The following is a 13,112-nucleotide window of genomic DNA, read 5'->3' on the forward strand; positions in this document are numbered from 1 at the left end:
ATTCACATCATACAATCTGATACATTTTTAATTAATTACATATATTAAAGGTGCTTAGTGAAAAATGTATGTATAAGAGATTAGGTAGTCATTTTGAAGTTATTTATCTATTACACGGAAAGTTTGCTTCGAAATATTTTAATTAAAATACATGTAAATTTGTGGAAGGTTAAACAAGTTGGAGACTTAAACCATTCTACTTACTATTTGTCACCACTATTTGAATATGATTTCAAATTTAGATACTATGTGCAAGTTTAATACCGTAGGTTTAGCTCAGGGGCAATGCGTAATGCATCATGGAAAATCACGAAACAATTTCATCGATTGAATTGAAAAAAAGAGCAAAATATATTTAAGCTCCAATCACAAATTTCTTAAAAGTATAGAAACTATTATCAATTGAAATAAATTATGATAAAATAGAAAAGTGGCTTTCCTTATTTCGAGAAATATCTATCAAAACATTAAATATAATGTTTTCTGTTTAACAATATTACAAAATAATGGTGAAATATTGGTAAACGTTTATTCTGCTTTTCCGAGATTCTGGACATATCAAATTAGAATAAACGATAACAATTTGTGAATTAAGTCAAACAGAAACAGTATTTTTGGAACTGAAAACTAGACTTCTGATACTTTCAAATATAACGGCTCATATATTTATATGAATAGAAACAAATTCGTATGTATGTATACATACATACATTGGAATTGTACTAGATACCAATAATATTGAGAATATTTATGAAGCCTTTTTCCAGGGATAAAAGTACACCCCTTTTACTAGTGTGAATTGTGATGTAAATAATAGCGGTATCAGGACATGTACCCTCTGGACACACACTCCCCGGACGTTTACCCCCGGTCAAAACGCCCCCGTGCCAAAAACCCCTGAAAAACAAACCCTGCCATGGATGAAAATTATTCAAAAATAGTAATAATAGCAGTGTAGGAGTAAATCTAATAAAAATATAGGCATGTACGTAGAGGATATTTGATAGGGCAATCAGAATTAAATTTTGATATGACCGATTTGAATGGATTAAAATATATTTATTTCAAATTCAATAAAATTCATTAAGTGGTTATAAAAACGTAATTAATCTCCTGTCATTGCAATGTACATTAAATTTATCGCTTGATATTGAAGCCATTTTCGATTTATTTTCACCTAGACCTATTGTATTACAGTGTGTGTATGTACACTGGAAAAGACTTCGATAATGGTTTGATGTAGTTTATTGAAATGTAAAATTTGCACGTGGTGGGCCAGCGGAGCGTACGGAACACAAGCTGTCCGTACGCCGTCTGCTCGAACTCTGTCGACCGTCGCGTATTTCCGCTTGGGCCGACACTAATGCCAACTCGTCAATAATGCCAATCGACAATCAGTTAATAAGACTGTTTGCCACACGTCATTACAAAAGTCGGAACATAGTCCCACATAGGAAAACTGTTGAACAATACAGTTATTCTACAGAGTTACAGCATTACTGACGAGTCGTTTACAATAAATCATAGTTCTTAAAATAATTAAATAGAGGGTGAATAATGAAACCTTTGCCTCATCCAGTGTGAGGATAAAATCAATTTATTGGTTCAGTAATATTTCAACTTATAGGTATACCTCTGGCGAATGTTGTTTCTATTTACATTAAAATTTTTGAAATCTCCTTTGAAGCTGTGAATAAGCATTACAAGATAAGTTTACTTTAAAGAAGAGAGAGTGGACTGTATATGGTTTAAAACTTAAGCATTCCTCATCTTGATGTTAACTTAGACAATACAATGTTGACACTGTTACAGTTGTCAAGACAGATCAGCTATTACCGATCAATTAAACTTGATTAATGAGTGTAATGCTCCTAAGTTAACTTGATTTCATCAACAAGTAGCATAAACATTGCTAAATTAAAAGTAAATTGGAAAGTCATTCATTCATTCCTACAAGCAGGAAATGAAGGCGAACTATGATTATAGATGTCTCTACGTTAAACATTGAAATGTTCAGTATTATAATATTTACTTATTCTATGATTCACATAAATACTATAAACAGTAAGAGTTAACTTATGTTTTCATAACAAGAAACATAAGACCTGCGGATGACTCCCGGCAGGTTATAATTAAGTAGACATGAAATAATTTAAGATGCTCCATTAAGTGTGGCTTGGAGACTAACATTAACAAATCATGAATCTAATTTTAACTGTCAAATTTGAACAGTTTATTTTAAACTCGGATATAATCCTTCCGAGTGATGACATGAGACAAGTCTTATATTATAAAGACAAAATGATTAGATTAAATTCGGAGATATATACTGCCGAATGTTAAAATGAAAATAGCTTAAATTATACACACAACACAATTAAAGTGAATTACGGAGTACTACTATTAACATTGAATGATTTAAACTCATGATTACATCTAATAAGTAATATGAGTTGGGGGTAGTGTCTTCGGGTTAAACTAAGCTACCGAAGTTGACGGAATTGAAGCTGCTGTTTCTCCTCCCTCTTGCTGATCTTCCTTCCTGTCAAGTGGTCCTTGTGGTAGAATCGGCAATGGCGCCACTAGATGACTGGACCGACGAAACTCTCCGCTGGCAGTAAAGACGTCGACGACTCGAACTCTGCCATCTGGTCCGGGATACAATTTAGTGACTCGACCCAAGACCCATCGGGTTGGCAGCATGTGTTCCTCCTTTAACAGGACCATTTGACCCACACTCAGATTGTTGCTCGAGTCCTTCTTCCATTTGTGTCGTAACTGCAAAGAATGTAAATATTCCGCCGACCAACGTTTCCAAAATGCTGCTGTGGTCAATTGTATCTGAAGCAGATTGGCATGGACATTAGTGTTATATTTAACCTCCATTGGAAGAGCGAGTAAGGATCTGCCAATTAAGAAATGTCCAGGTGTGAGGGGTAAAAGGTCTAGTGGATCCGAAGACAAGGGACTAAGAGGACGGGAATTCATGCAAGCTTCTATTTGAGTCAATACCGTACAAAATGATTCGAAATTTAAGGTGGTGGCCTTTAACACCTTGTTTAAATGAATCTTCATGGATTTAACCGCTGCTTCCCACAGCCCTCCCATGTGAGGCGCCCTTGGCGGGTTAAACTTCCAACGAATCCCTTCGGAGGCTACATACCGTAGTAGCTTCTCCTCATGAGGACGTTCGTAAATTAATTTTACTAAATTAACGAGTTCACGACTTGCACCGACAAAATTAGTAGCATTGTCGGAATATATCGTATTGGGCCTGCCACGTCTGGCTACGAATCTTCTTAAACAATTTAAGAAATTTGAACTCGTTAAGTCTCCGACAAGTTCCAAGTGAACTGCCTTACTGGAAAAACACACAAAGACACAAACGTAACCCTTAATTATCTTAGAATTCTTATTGCAACCACTCTTCACAGGAAAAGGTCCTGCGAAATCTATCCCCACATGACTGAAAGGAAAATTCGCAGTGGTACGTTCAAGCGGGAGTAATCCCATTAATCTATTGTGTGACAGTGGTTTATTTCTGAAACAAATGACACATGAACGCACCACTCCTTTGACAGTATTATGTCCGGCCAATGGCCAATAGGTCTGCCGCAATAACGACAGTAAGGCTTGAGTACCCAAGTGAATATATTTCAAGTGCGCATCTCGGACAATCATGTGTGTAAGTTTATGCTTATTTGACAAGATAATGGGTGACGTTGATAGAGTTGTTCCCAGAGGAAGTCTACTTCCAACACAAATTAAATTCTCGTGGAATAGAGGGGACAATTTAGCTAATTTACTGCTACTGGGAATTGGATGTCCCTTGCTCAGCAAACGATATTCCAATGGAAATGATTCCATTTGCGATAACCTTATCAAATTATTTAAAGCATCTTTTAATTCTAAAGCGGACGGTTCGTTATTTTCTTTAACGTTTAATTGTTTATTCCTTAGTGGCCGACGAACATATGATAAAACTCGAAGGAGTCTTGGAAGATGAGAATATTTATCTATCCAATTATTTTCCCTCACAAGGGTAGCGTTAGTGACTACCCTTCTCTCTGGAAGATCTATTGTGATCTCAGGAGGTCTTCGAGGCCATCGTGATTCGTCTAATTTCAACCAACTAGGGCCGTCCCACCATAACGAATTATGATTTAATTCTGATGGTTGAGTCCCTCGAGAAATTAAATCTGCTGGATTGTCTGTAGAGGAGACATGGTACCACTCAATGGGTTGAGATATTGATTGGATTTCGGCCACTCGATTGGCAACGAAGGTGGTCCATTTACATGACTCTCCTCTAATCCAATGCAATGCGACGGTTGAATCCGTCCAATAATATTTTTCATTAATATGAATTGTTAATTGGTCTATTGTTGACTTCATTAACTTTGATAATAACATAGCGGAGCACAGCTCTAAACGCGGAATAGTTACAAAACTGAGCGGAGCGACTCTCGAACGAGAACACACAAGATGACATTTGGAATTTCCCAATTGATCAGTACATTTTACATAAATACAAGCACCATAAGCTTTCTCGGATGCGTCACAAAATCCGTGTGCCTGTATATTAATGACATTATTTAGTATTATCAATCTAGGAATTTTATAAAGTTTCATGACTGTATTGGATAATTGACAATCTTTCCATTTTTTGAAGATTGTCTGAGGAATGAATTCATCCCAACCAATGGTTTGTTGCCAGACAGATTGCATTAATATCTTATAATTAATTAACAATGGAGATAATAGTCCTAATGGGTCGAAGATCTGACTAATTACTGATAAAAAGTTTCTTTTTGTTATATTTTCAGTCTCGACTTCGGTTTGAGCCTTAAATACAAAAACGTCTTCCCGCGGTTTCCAAAATAAACCTAAAGTTTTGTGTGATTCGTTAGAGAAGTTAAAATCTGAACAATCGTCAGCTTTAACATCCGTGATTATATCGGAGTTGTTCGATGTCCATTTGCTTAAGGGCATACCGGCTGATAATAATATGGTTTCCAGTTGAACCTTTAATAATTTACCAGCTTCAATAGTATTAGTTCCCGTGAGCAAATCATCAACATAAAAATCACGTTCGATCACTTTACTAGCGATGGGATATTTGTTTCTATTCTCCTCTGCTAACTGATTTAGACATCTAGTAGCTAAAAATGGGGCTGAAGCAGTTCCGAATGTTACTGTATTAAGCTTGTAATGCTTGAATTTACTCTGGGGATCTGTTCGCCAAATGATTCGTTGTACATTTTTATTTTTCTCTGCTATTTGAATCTGTCGGTACATCTGCTTAATATCCGCAGTAATCACGTATTTATGGAGTCGAAAGTTGAGTAGTAAACTTAACAAATCTGATTGGACACTAGGTCCCACCATCAAAATATTATTTAGTGAGATATTAGACGTTGTCTTTGCGGACGCATCAAAAACTACACGATATTTAGTGGTAAGGCTAGACTCCTTAACCACGACGTGATGAGGTAAATAACAATGAACCTCATGTGACTCCGGAGGTTCACACTCTGACATATGTCCTAAATTTATGTACTCTTCTAAAACTTTATTGTATTCCATTTTTAAATTATTATTGGCTAAAAAACGTCTTTCCAAAGTTTTGTGTCTTTTCTCCGCAATGTGCAATGAACTTCCTAATACTACCGGGGAATTTTTATATGGTAAAGCTACACAAAATCTACCGTTTTTATCTCGTGATGTGTGTGCTTGGAAATGTTCCTCACATCTTTTCTCCTCAAGAGATTGATGTTTTACCATAGGAACCTGGTCGATCATCCACAAGTTTTGAATGTGACTGTCTAATTGACTTAAGCCTATGTGGCTCTTCCCTGGAGCATTATTTACTTCGGGATATGGACCAACTATTGTCCATCCGAATTCGGTATCCTTTAAGATAGGCATACCTTTTCCTAACTGGATGGTTCCTGCTTTCATAGCATGAACGCAAATCTCGGCGCCGAGCAATAAATCGATTGGCGTCGGTTTATTCCAAAGGGGATCTGATAACTTGATTCCCGCTGGTATTGAAATTAACTGTTGATCCAGTTTCACAGTTGGAATTTCGCCAGTAATTTCTGGTAATACCAAACACAACACTTTGGTTGAGTAATTAGTGGTTGAAGACCTTATGGTCACCTTGGTGATGTGACGAATGCTACTTTCTTGATTAGCGATACCTACAATTTTTTGAGAGATTTTCTCTAATTTGAAGTTATTCTTCTTAGCGAAAGATGTGGTAACATAGTTGACTTGTGAGCCGGAATCTAATAATGTGCGACCCTTAACGACCGTTCCATTGGACGTTATAATGTCTACTTGTACCGTCGGTAAAATTATCTCCCTTTGAGAGAAATGAGTAGAATGAGCATTAATTGACTTCCTTCCCGTATTATTGGAACTAAATGTATCGTCCTGATGCAACAAAGTGTGATGGTTTTGTTTGCACCTTAAGCAATTATAGTTAGACTTGCAATTTGTTATCTTATGCGATGAATTTAAACATTTAAAACACATGTTATTAGATTTAACGAATTCATTTCTTTCCATACTGGATTTTGCTTTGAATTTATCACATTTGCCTATGAAATGATTATTTCGACAGAATGCGCATGCGTTTACCTTACTTGATGGGTTTTTGTTCGCGACATGAGTTCTCATGATTCTTTGACGACTATGAGGGAATTCCTTCACCGTAGTTACAGATGCAGTAGATTGTAATACATTACATCTATTCTGCAAGAATGTCTCTAAACTTTCATATGGTGGCATTTCTCTGCTAACCAGCGATATTTCCCAGTCTCTTACTATATTAAAAGGTAATTTCCTTAGAACTAAACATGTTACCCATGGATCTAAAATTTCTCTCGCGTAACCCAACGATTCAATGTTTTTAATACACACTGTTACCTGATTCAATAGATTTCTCAATTCGATATGTGATTCTCTTGTGATTAATTTTAAGTCACAAAGTGAATTAATCCTAGTTTTGAGATTAAGTCTTGGTAAATTATATTGCTTGTCTAAAATACTCCAAGCTATTTCGTAATTGTCTGAGCTAATATCTAAACCTGATACAGCTGCCAAAGCGGGACCGATTAAGGATTGATGCAAATATTGCAATTTCGTGACATTCGAATATTCCGTTTTGTTTCCTATTATATTCTTAAAAGCTTGTTGAAACGATTGCCATTCAGATGGATCTCCCTGAAATGTGGGAATGGTTAACGTCGGTAACTTATCTCTAGCAAATTTAATTGTTGCTTGCTCTACCTTTAGTTTACTATCTTGAAAGGATTGGCAATCTAATGCTGCTTTAAGATTTTTAACTGTTATTGTAATTGCATCGTACTCTTCGTCTATTTTGGCCGCTTTCGGTATGTCTGTAAGGTTATCTAAATACTCGTAATGGAGTTTTCGGACATAATCGTATGCTTCTTTAATGGTTTGATACTGTCCTTCATCTAATTCGGAGGATTTATCTATTTTTCCTTTTAGTCTTTGTACCGCGCCTGAATACCTTAATTCTATTGACGTCATTATGACTTCTACTTTATTTTCCTTCGCTAATATTTCTATCGATTGAGTCTGACTTCGAGTCTGATGTATTCTAGAGCTTGACCTGTCTCTAATAGGTTCTACGTCCCTAGTTGGATTTCGACCTTTATGCGACTTGGAAGTCGAAGCTTCTATTTCCTCGTTTTCAGCACTTGACATTTGTTTCAGAAAGTTGCACTATTTCGTCTCATAAATACAGTTGTTCTCTACTATAGCTGTCAATTGAACTATTCGTAGAGATAAGGTAATAATATTCAATGATTAACCGTGAATCTTAATATTCTACTTTAACTATTATCACCAGAATCTATCCAACATATTTTGGAAGAAATTACAACCCTAAATTGGTGGGTGCTTGATTTAAACCACTTTGGGGCTACAAGTCTTGTGATTTATTTTAAATCACCACTGTTTCATCACACATTATGAAACAAAGAGATCTACCGATGTATGAATATGCCGGTATGTACTTGATTTAATCCACTTTGGGGCTACAAGTGTAATTCCACATTTATCGTGGAAGGGGGGGGGGGGGAGGGTGTTTCTACACACATTAAGAAACAAAGATCTACCGATATGCATATACCGGTATGTACTTGGTTTAAGCCACTTTGGGGCTACAAGTATAATTCCACATTTATCGTGGAAGGGGGGGGGGGGGAGGAGGGTGTTTCTACACACATTAAGAAACAAAGATCTACCGATATGAATATACCGGTATGTACTTGGTTTAAGCCACTTTGGGGCTACAAGTATAATTCCACATTTATCGTGGAAGGGGGGGGGGGGGAGGGTGTTTCTACACACATTAAGAAACAAAGATCTACCGATATGAATATACCGGTATGTACTTGGTTTAAGCCACTTTGGGGCTACAAGTATAATTCCCCACGTGCTTTGCTAATTTTACACTACATCTGATTTTACACTTTTAATACGAAATTCGATGCGACCGATGAAACATTCCTTCGTAGCGCGATATTATTTTATACAATCGCGTTAATTAATTGTTATACTTTAAAACATATTTTAAAACTGACCTACCCACATGATTGCCTTTTGAACAGATTGCCTGAGATTGAATACATTCACTTACTTGAATATCCTTTACGATGTTTATGTGATCGTTCCGATAATTTTGGATTACCTCTGTGTCCCATGCGTCTTTGTAGGTTATGTTTTTATTTATATATTTTCTGCGTCAATCACGCGGTCATGTACCTCTGTACATCAATCAATATATTGCTGAAATAGAAGCAAACATGTTATTAGTATTGGAAAGGTATGGATAGTAACAAAGGAACGATACCGATTTCTTAATTGACATCCATTTTTTCTCGACCACGTTTTTTCCTATTGGTTTGTCCGTTTGGTGTTGTGGCCTAGGTTACTGGTGTCCGGTTCGAAGTGACCATCATGGAAAAGACTTCGATAATGGTTTGATGTAGTTTATTGAAATGTAAAATTTGCACGTGGTGGGCCAGCGGAGCGTACGGAACACAAGCTGTCCGTACGCCGTCTACTCGGTGACTCTGTCGACCGTCGCGTATTTCCGCTTGGGCCGACACTAATGCCAACTCGTCAATAATGCCAATCGACAATCAGTTAATAAGACTGTTTGCCACACGTCATTACAAAAGTCGGAACATACACCATATCATTTCGTTGAGTTTTGTCAGTGTTGTCATATTGCTTATGAGAATCACGCCGCTCGGTCACGCCGCTCCAGGTATGTCATTTTTATTTTCTTTTTGTAAGAAAGTCAAATACATAATATAATATATTCCAAAAATAAATTTGTATATTCTAAAAACAAATCTGCTGTTTTCTAAAAATAAATTCAGGTATACAAAAAATCATTATTTATGCCCCTTTTACAATGTAAATTAAATAAGAAAACATATTTATTATGCTATACGGAGAGGGGGTGGGGGTTAGATACTCTTACCAGGATCACTGTTAATATTGATTTCATCCTTCACGTTAATTTATTATATGTATGAAATGATAAGTACTTTTGACGGCTTATCACGCAAAGCCTTATTATTTGTATATTAATCAATCCGTCCATTCCCTGCTTATATGTCGATTTGAAGCATATTTTAAGAACTAACGGGGTATTTCCTACTTATGCGGCGGTTTTGTAAAAGGACGGACGTCCTGCAGGACTTCCAACATTATCCCTAATGAATACGAAACCGGCTCCGAAGGCCTATCCGAATTTTATAAATACGACCCCCGCTGCGAATGCCCGCATTGTGAACGTCGGATAACGGTAGAGTCGTGTGGCGCTCTCACGGTTAATTTTAACCGCGACGCAGTTAAAGGGTTAACAGTGCTCGGCTATCGTTAAAATTAATTCACTCGGTTCGCTGTCTGGCTTCCATTAATTTTTACGCGAGTGAAGAGAGTGCCGTTTGCGCATTTACGACGTCGTAGTTGTCGACATTTTTTCAACATTGAAACGAAGGCTTGTTTTGTTAGGAACGAAGGGAGGGAGGGATTTTGGCAAAATTTCGCCTCGACTTTTATATCATAAAGGGGGTGAGGTTTTAAACAAATTGCCGCATTTCATGGAATGCTCAGCAACCACATTTTATGCGGGCGGCAAAAGAGAGAAATTGACAGATAATGAAAACGCGGTTTTAATTAACGAAATCGACCAACCGAACAAATCGGGTCACAATGACAATTTTTAATTCGATCGAATCGCATGAAAATAATATATTTTTCAATAACCATTCGATATATACATATATATACATATACATATACATACATATATATATATATATATATATATATATATATATATATATATATATATATATATATATATATATATATATATTCTGAATACAAAATATATCGAATTCGAATTCTTAATGAATGACAAATACTTTTATTGCGCAATTTCAACCCTACATATATCTACATATAATGTAGTCTATATAAATGCACATATGTACATATGTATAATATATACAAATTTAAGTCGGAGAGCTTTTTAGTGCTAGTAAAAAATTTAATAATAATAAAACTTTCAGCATTGATAGAGGATCTATTTTACGGAGGGACTCTCGCAAAAATATTGAATGAAATAAGCAGCTTATAAAAGCAGTGGCCGTGTACAATTATACCCAACAGACATAATCCAAAATAGTGCGAAAATGAGAATTTTCATCTATGTACATATGTACATTATACGCATCGGTAATAATATGTGGAAACCGGGTTGCCGTAGTTTTACAGAATTTATTTTTACAGAATGTTAAATTACAGAAAAAGGCATGGTCAGGGGCGGAGTGATGGGTGGAGTCAACGAATTCCCTCATACCCCCCATACCCCCCCATTTCGAAAATTAATTAATTAATTTGAAAAATATTTTCCATTCTTCTAGGAGTACACGTACAGGAAGGAGATGGATATGATACGATAAAAATACTACGTGTAGTATTTAAACCATTTGTTGTAGTATTTAAACATGCGTAATATTGTCGAAATTCGTTGTGTATGTATCCGGATAGCAGAATGGTAAGAGAGCTAGCCACATGCGTGCGAAGAGTATATCCGAGTACATGTGTGCGATAGAGCTAGAGATGCACCTAAACCTGACCTGCGCACTACAACCATCTTTTACAATTTCGACAATATTACGCATGTTTAAATACTACAACATATGGTTTAAATACTACACGTAGTATTTTTATCGTATCGTATCCATCTCCTTCCTGTACGTGTACTCCTAGGAGAATGGAAAATATTTTTCGAATTAATTAATTAATTTTCGAACTGGGGGGTATGACGGGGGATTCGTTGACTCCACCCATGACTCCACCCCTGACCACGCCTTTTTCTGTAATTTAACATTCTGTAAAAATAAATTCTGTCAAGACAGGTAGGCCCATATCAAATCAATACCAAAGTAATTAAAAATAAATTTAATAGAGAAAAATCCTATGACGTATATTTTTGTATGGAAATGATAAAATTTAAATACATAATTACAATTTGAGTATTTCGAATAAAAGGATACTTATACAGATTTACAATTCGATTTATAATTTTTAATATGTAATACAAAGAATCAATGGCTCATTATAATGTATTATATTTATTATGAGCTAGAATAAGAATAGTATGAGCAATTATTTAATCACTTTAAATCGAAAATTCCTTTATGACAAAAATACACGAAACGTCATTTTACCTAAAATTTATATTAGAAAGGTACATTTTATTAATTTTGATTCAAACAGAGAGATTCCTTCTTTTCAAACAGAGTCGTTAAAGTTTGAAATAGTCGTCCAACATTGTGGTAAATTCTAAAAATCTTAATATTTAAAAACAAGCTTTCTTAAACTAAAGGGTTTTTATAATTCTTGTTTTCCATTTTCATTTCTTTTTATATTTTCGTTTTCATTTTACTATTCTATTTTTTATCTTTTGCATTTTCTTTTATTTCGTTAACTCTTTTTCATGTTTACTTTTTCCTCTCTTTTATTTTATTTTATTATTGTTATCTTGAATGTTTTATTTTTTTCTCATTTAATTTATTTATTTTATTTTATTTAATTTTCTCATTTAATTTACAAATGCATAAGCCAAGTCCATTGGGTGTATCGGCTTTGCCGCCTCCCCCAAGAATGTTAAATATATATGTAAATAAATAACAGATTTTCACATTCCTACATATGTGTGTATATATATATATATATATATATATATATATATATATATATATATATATATATATATACATATGTAGGAATGTGAAAATCTGTTATTTATATATGTATATAAATATATATATATATATATATATATATATATATATATATATATATATATATATATATATATATATATATATATATATACATATACATATATCAATTTAGTGATTCGGTAAAGGATCGGTTAGCGACAATTGTCATTCTGCTTCAAGTACCTGTATACAGTTAATTAAATACGGCACATTAAAGGGAAATACTACATACTGTATATGTACATATGTAGATAAAATGGGAATTATAATATTATATTCTCACTGTGGAGAAAGCATTGATATACGTAAATTACGACATTGATTATGCCCCTACTGAAGACTCGATATACTTTGTGTGTATGCTGTGTCACCTTAACCCTTTCGTTCAGGCATACCTAATTTGCGGAAATCGTCTACCTATATTATACAAATATGTATATTATTTCCATCTTTAACATTTCATATCTACATATTTGCAGTGGCTTCCAAAACGCTACAATTTATTAGCTAAAATAAAATATGAAATTTTAACATTTTATTTCATTTATGTCATATTGTTCCGTATGTCATGATGAGTGTCACCATTTTAAGACCAAAATTTTTGAGAAAGATGATTAAAAATCACCTTAATAACAATAAAGGCACAAACAAATCGCGATCAAAGGTATGCAGATTTTTTTTTTAATATTTTTTACGATAGCATAAAATATTTTTTGACATCGATGACTTCACGCTACGTTTCCTTCTACTTTTATCTTTCTA

The 13,112-nt window shown here is 34.7% G+C and overlaps 2 protein-coding genes across 2 annotated transcripts in view; both read right to left on the reverse strand.

The window, feature by feature from the left end:
- Positions 1 to 9,147, reverse strand: part of LOC143910667 (uncharacterized) — a 384,446-nt gene extending 375,299 nt beyond the window's left edge. Inside the window, exon 1 of the mRNA XM_077429239.1 lies at positions 1,325 to 9,147. Coding sequence (XP_077285365.1) covers positions 2,479 to 7,740 — 5,262 coding nt within the window. The 5' untranslated portion in view covers positions 7,741 to 9,147 and the 3' untranslated portion in view covers positions 1,325 to 2,478. The remainder of the gene's footprint in view (positions 1 to 1,324) is intronic.
- LOC143910671 (uncharacterized) overlaps positions 1 to 13,112 on the reverse strand; it is a 62,884-nt gene that overhangs the window by 16,876 nt on the left and 32,896 nt on the right. The window lies entirely within an intron of this gene.

The sequence above is a fragment of the Arctopsyche grandis genome, chromosome 4, assembly GCF_051622035.1.
Source record: "Arctopsyche grandis isolate Sample6627 chromosome 4, ASM5162203v2, whole genome shotgun sequence".
Lineage (NCBI taxonomy): Eukaryota > Metazoa > Arthropoda > Insecta > Trichoptera > Hydropsychidae > Arctopsyche > Arctopsyche grandis.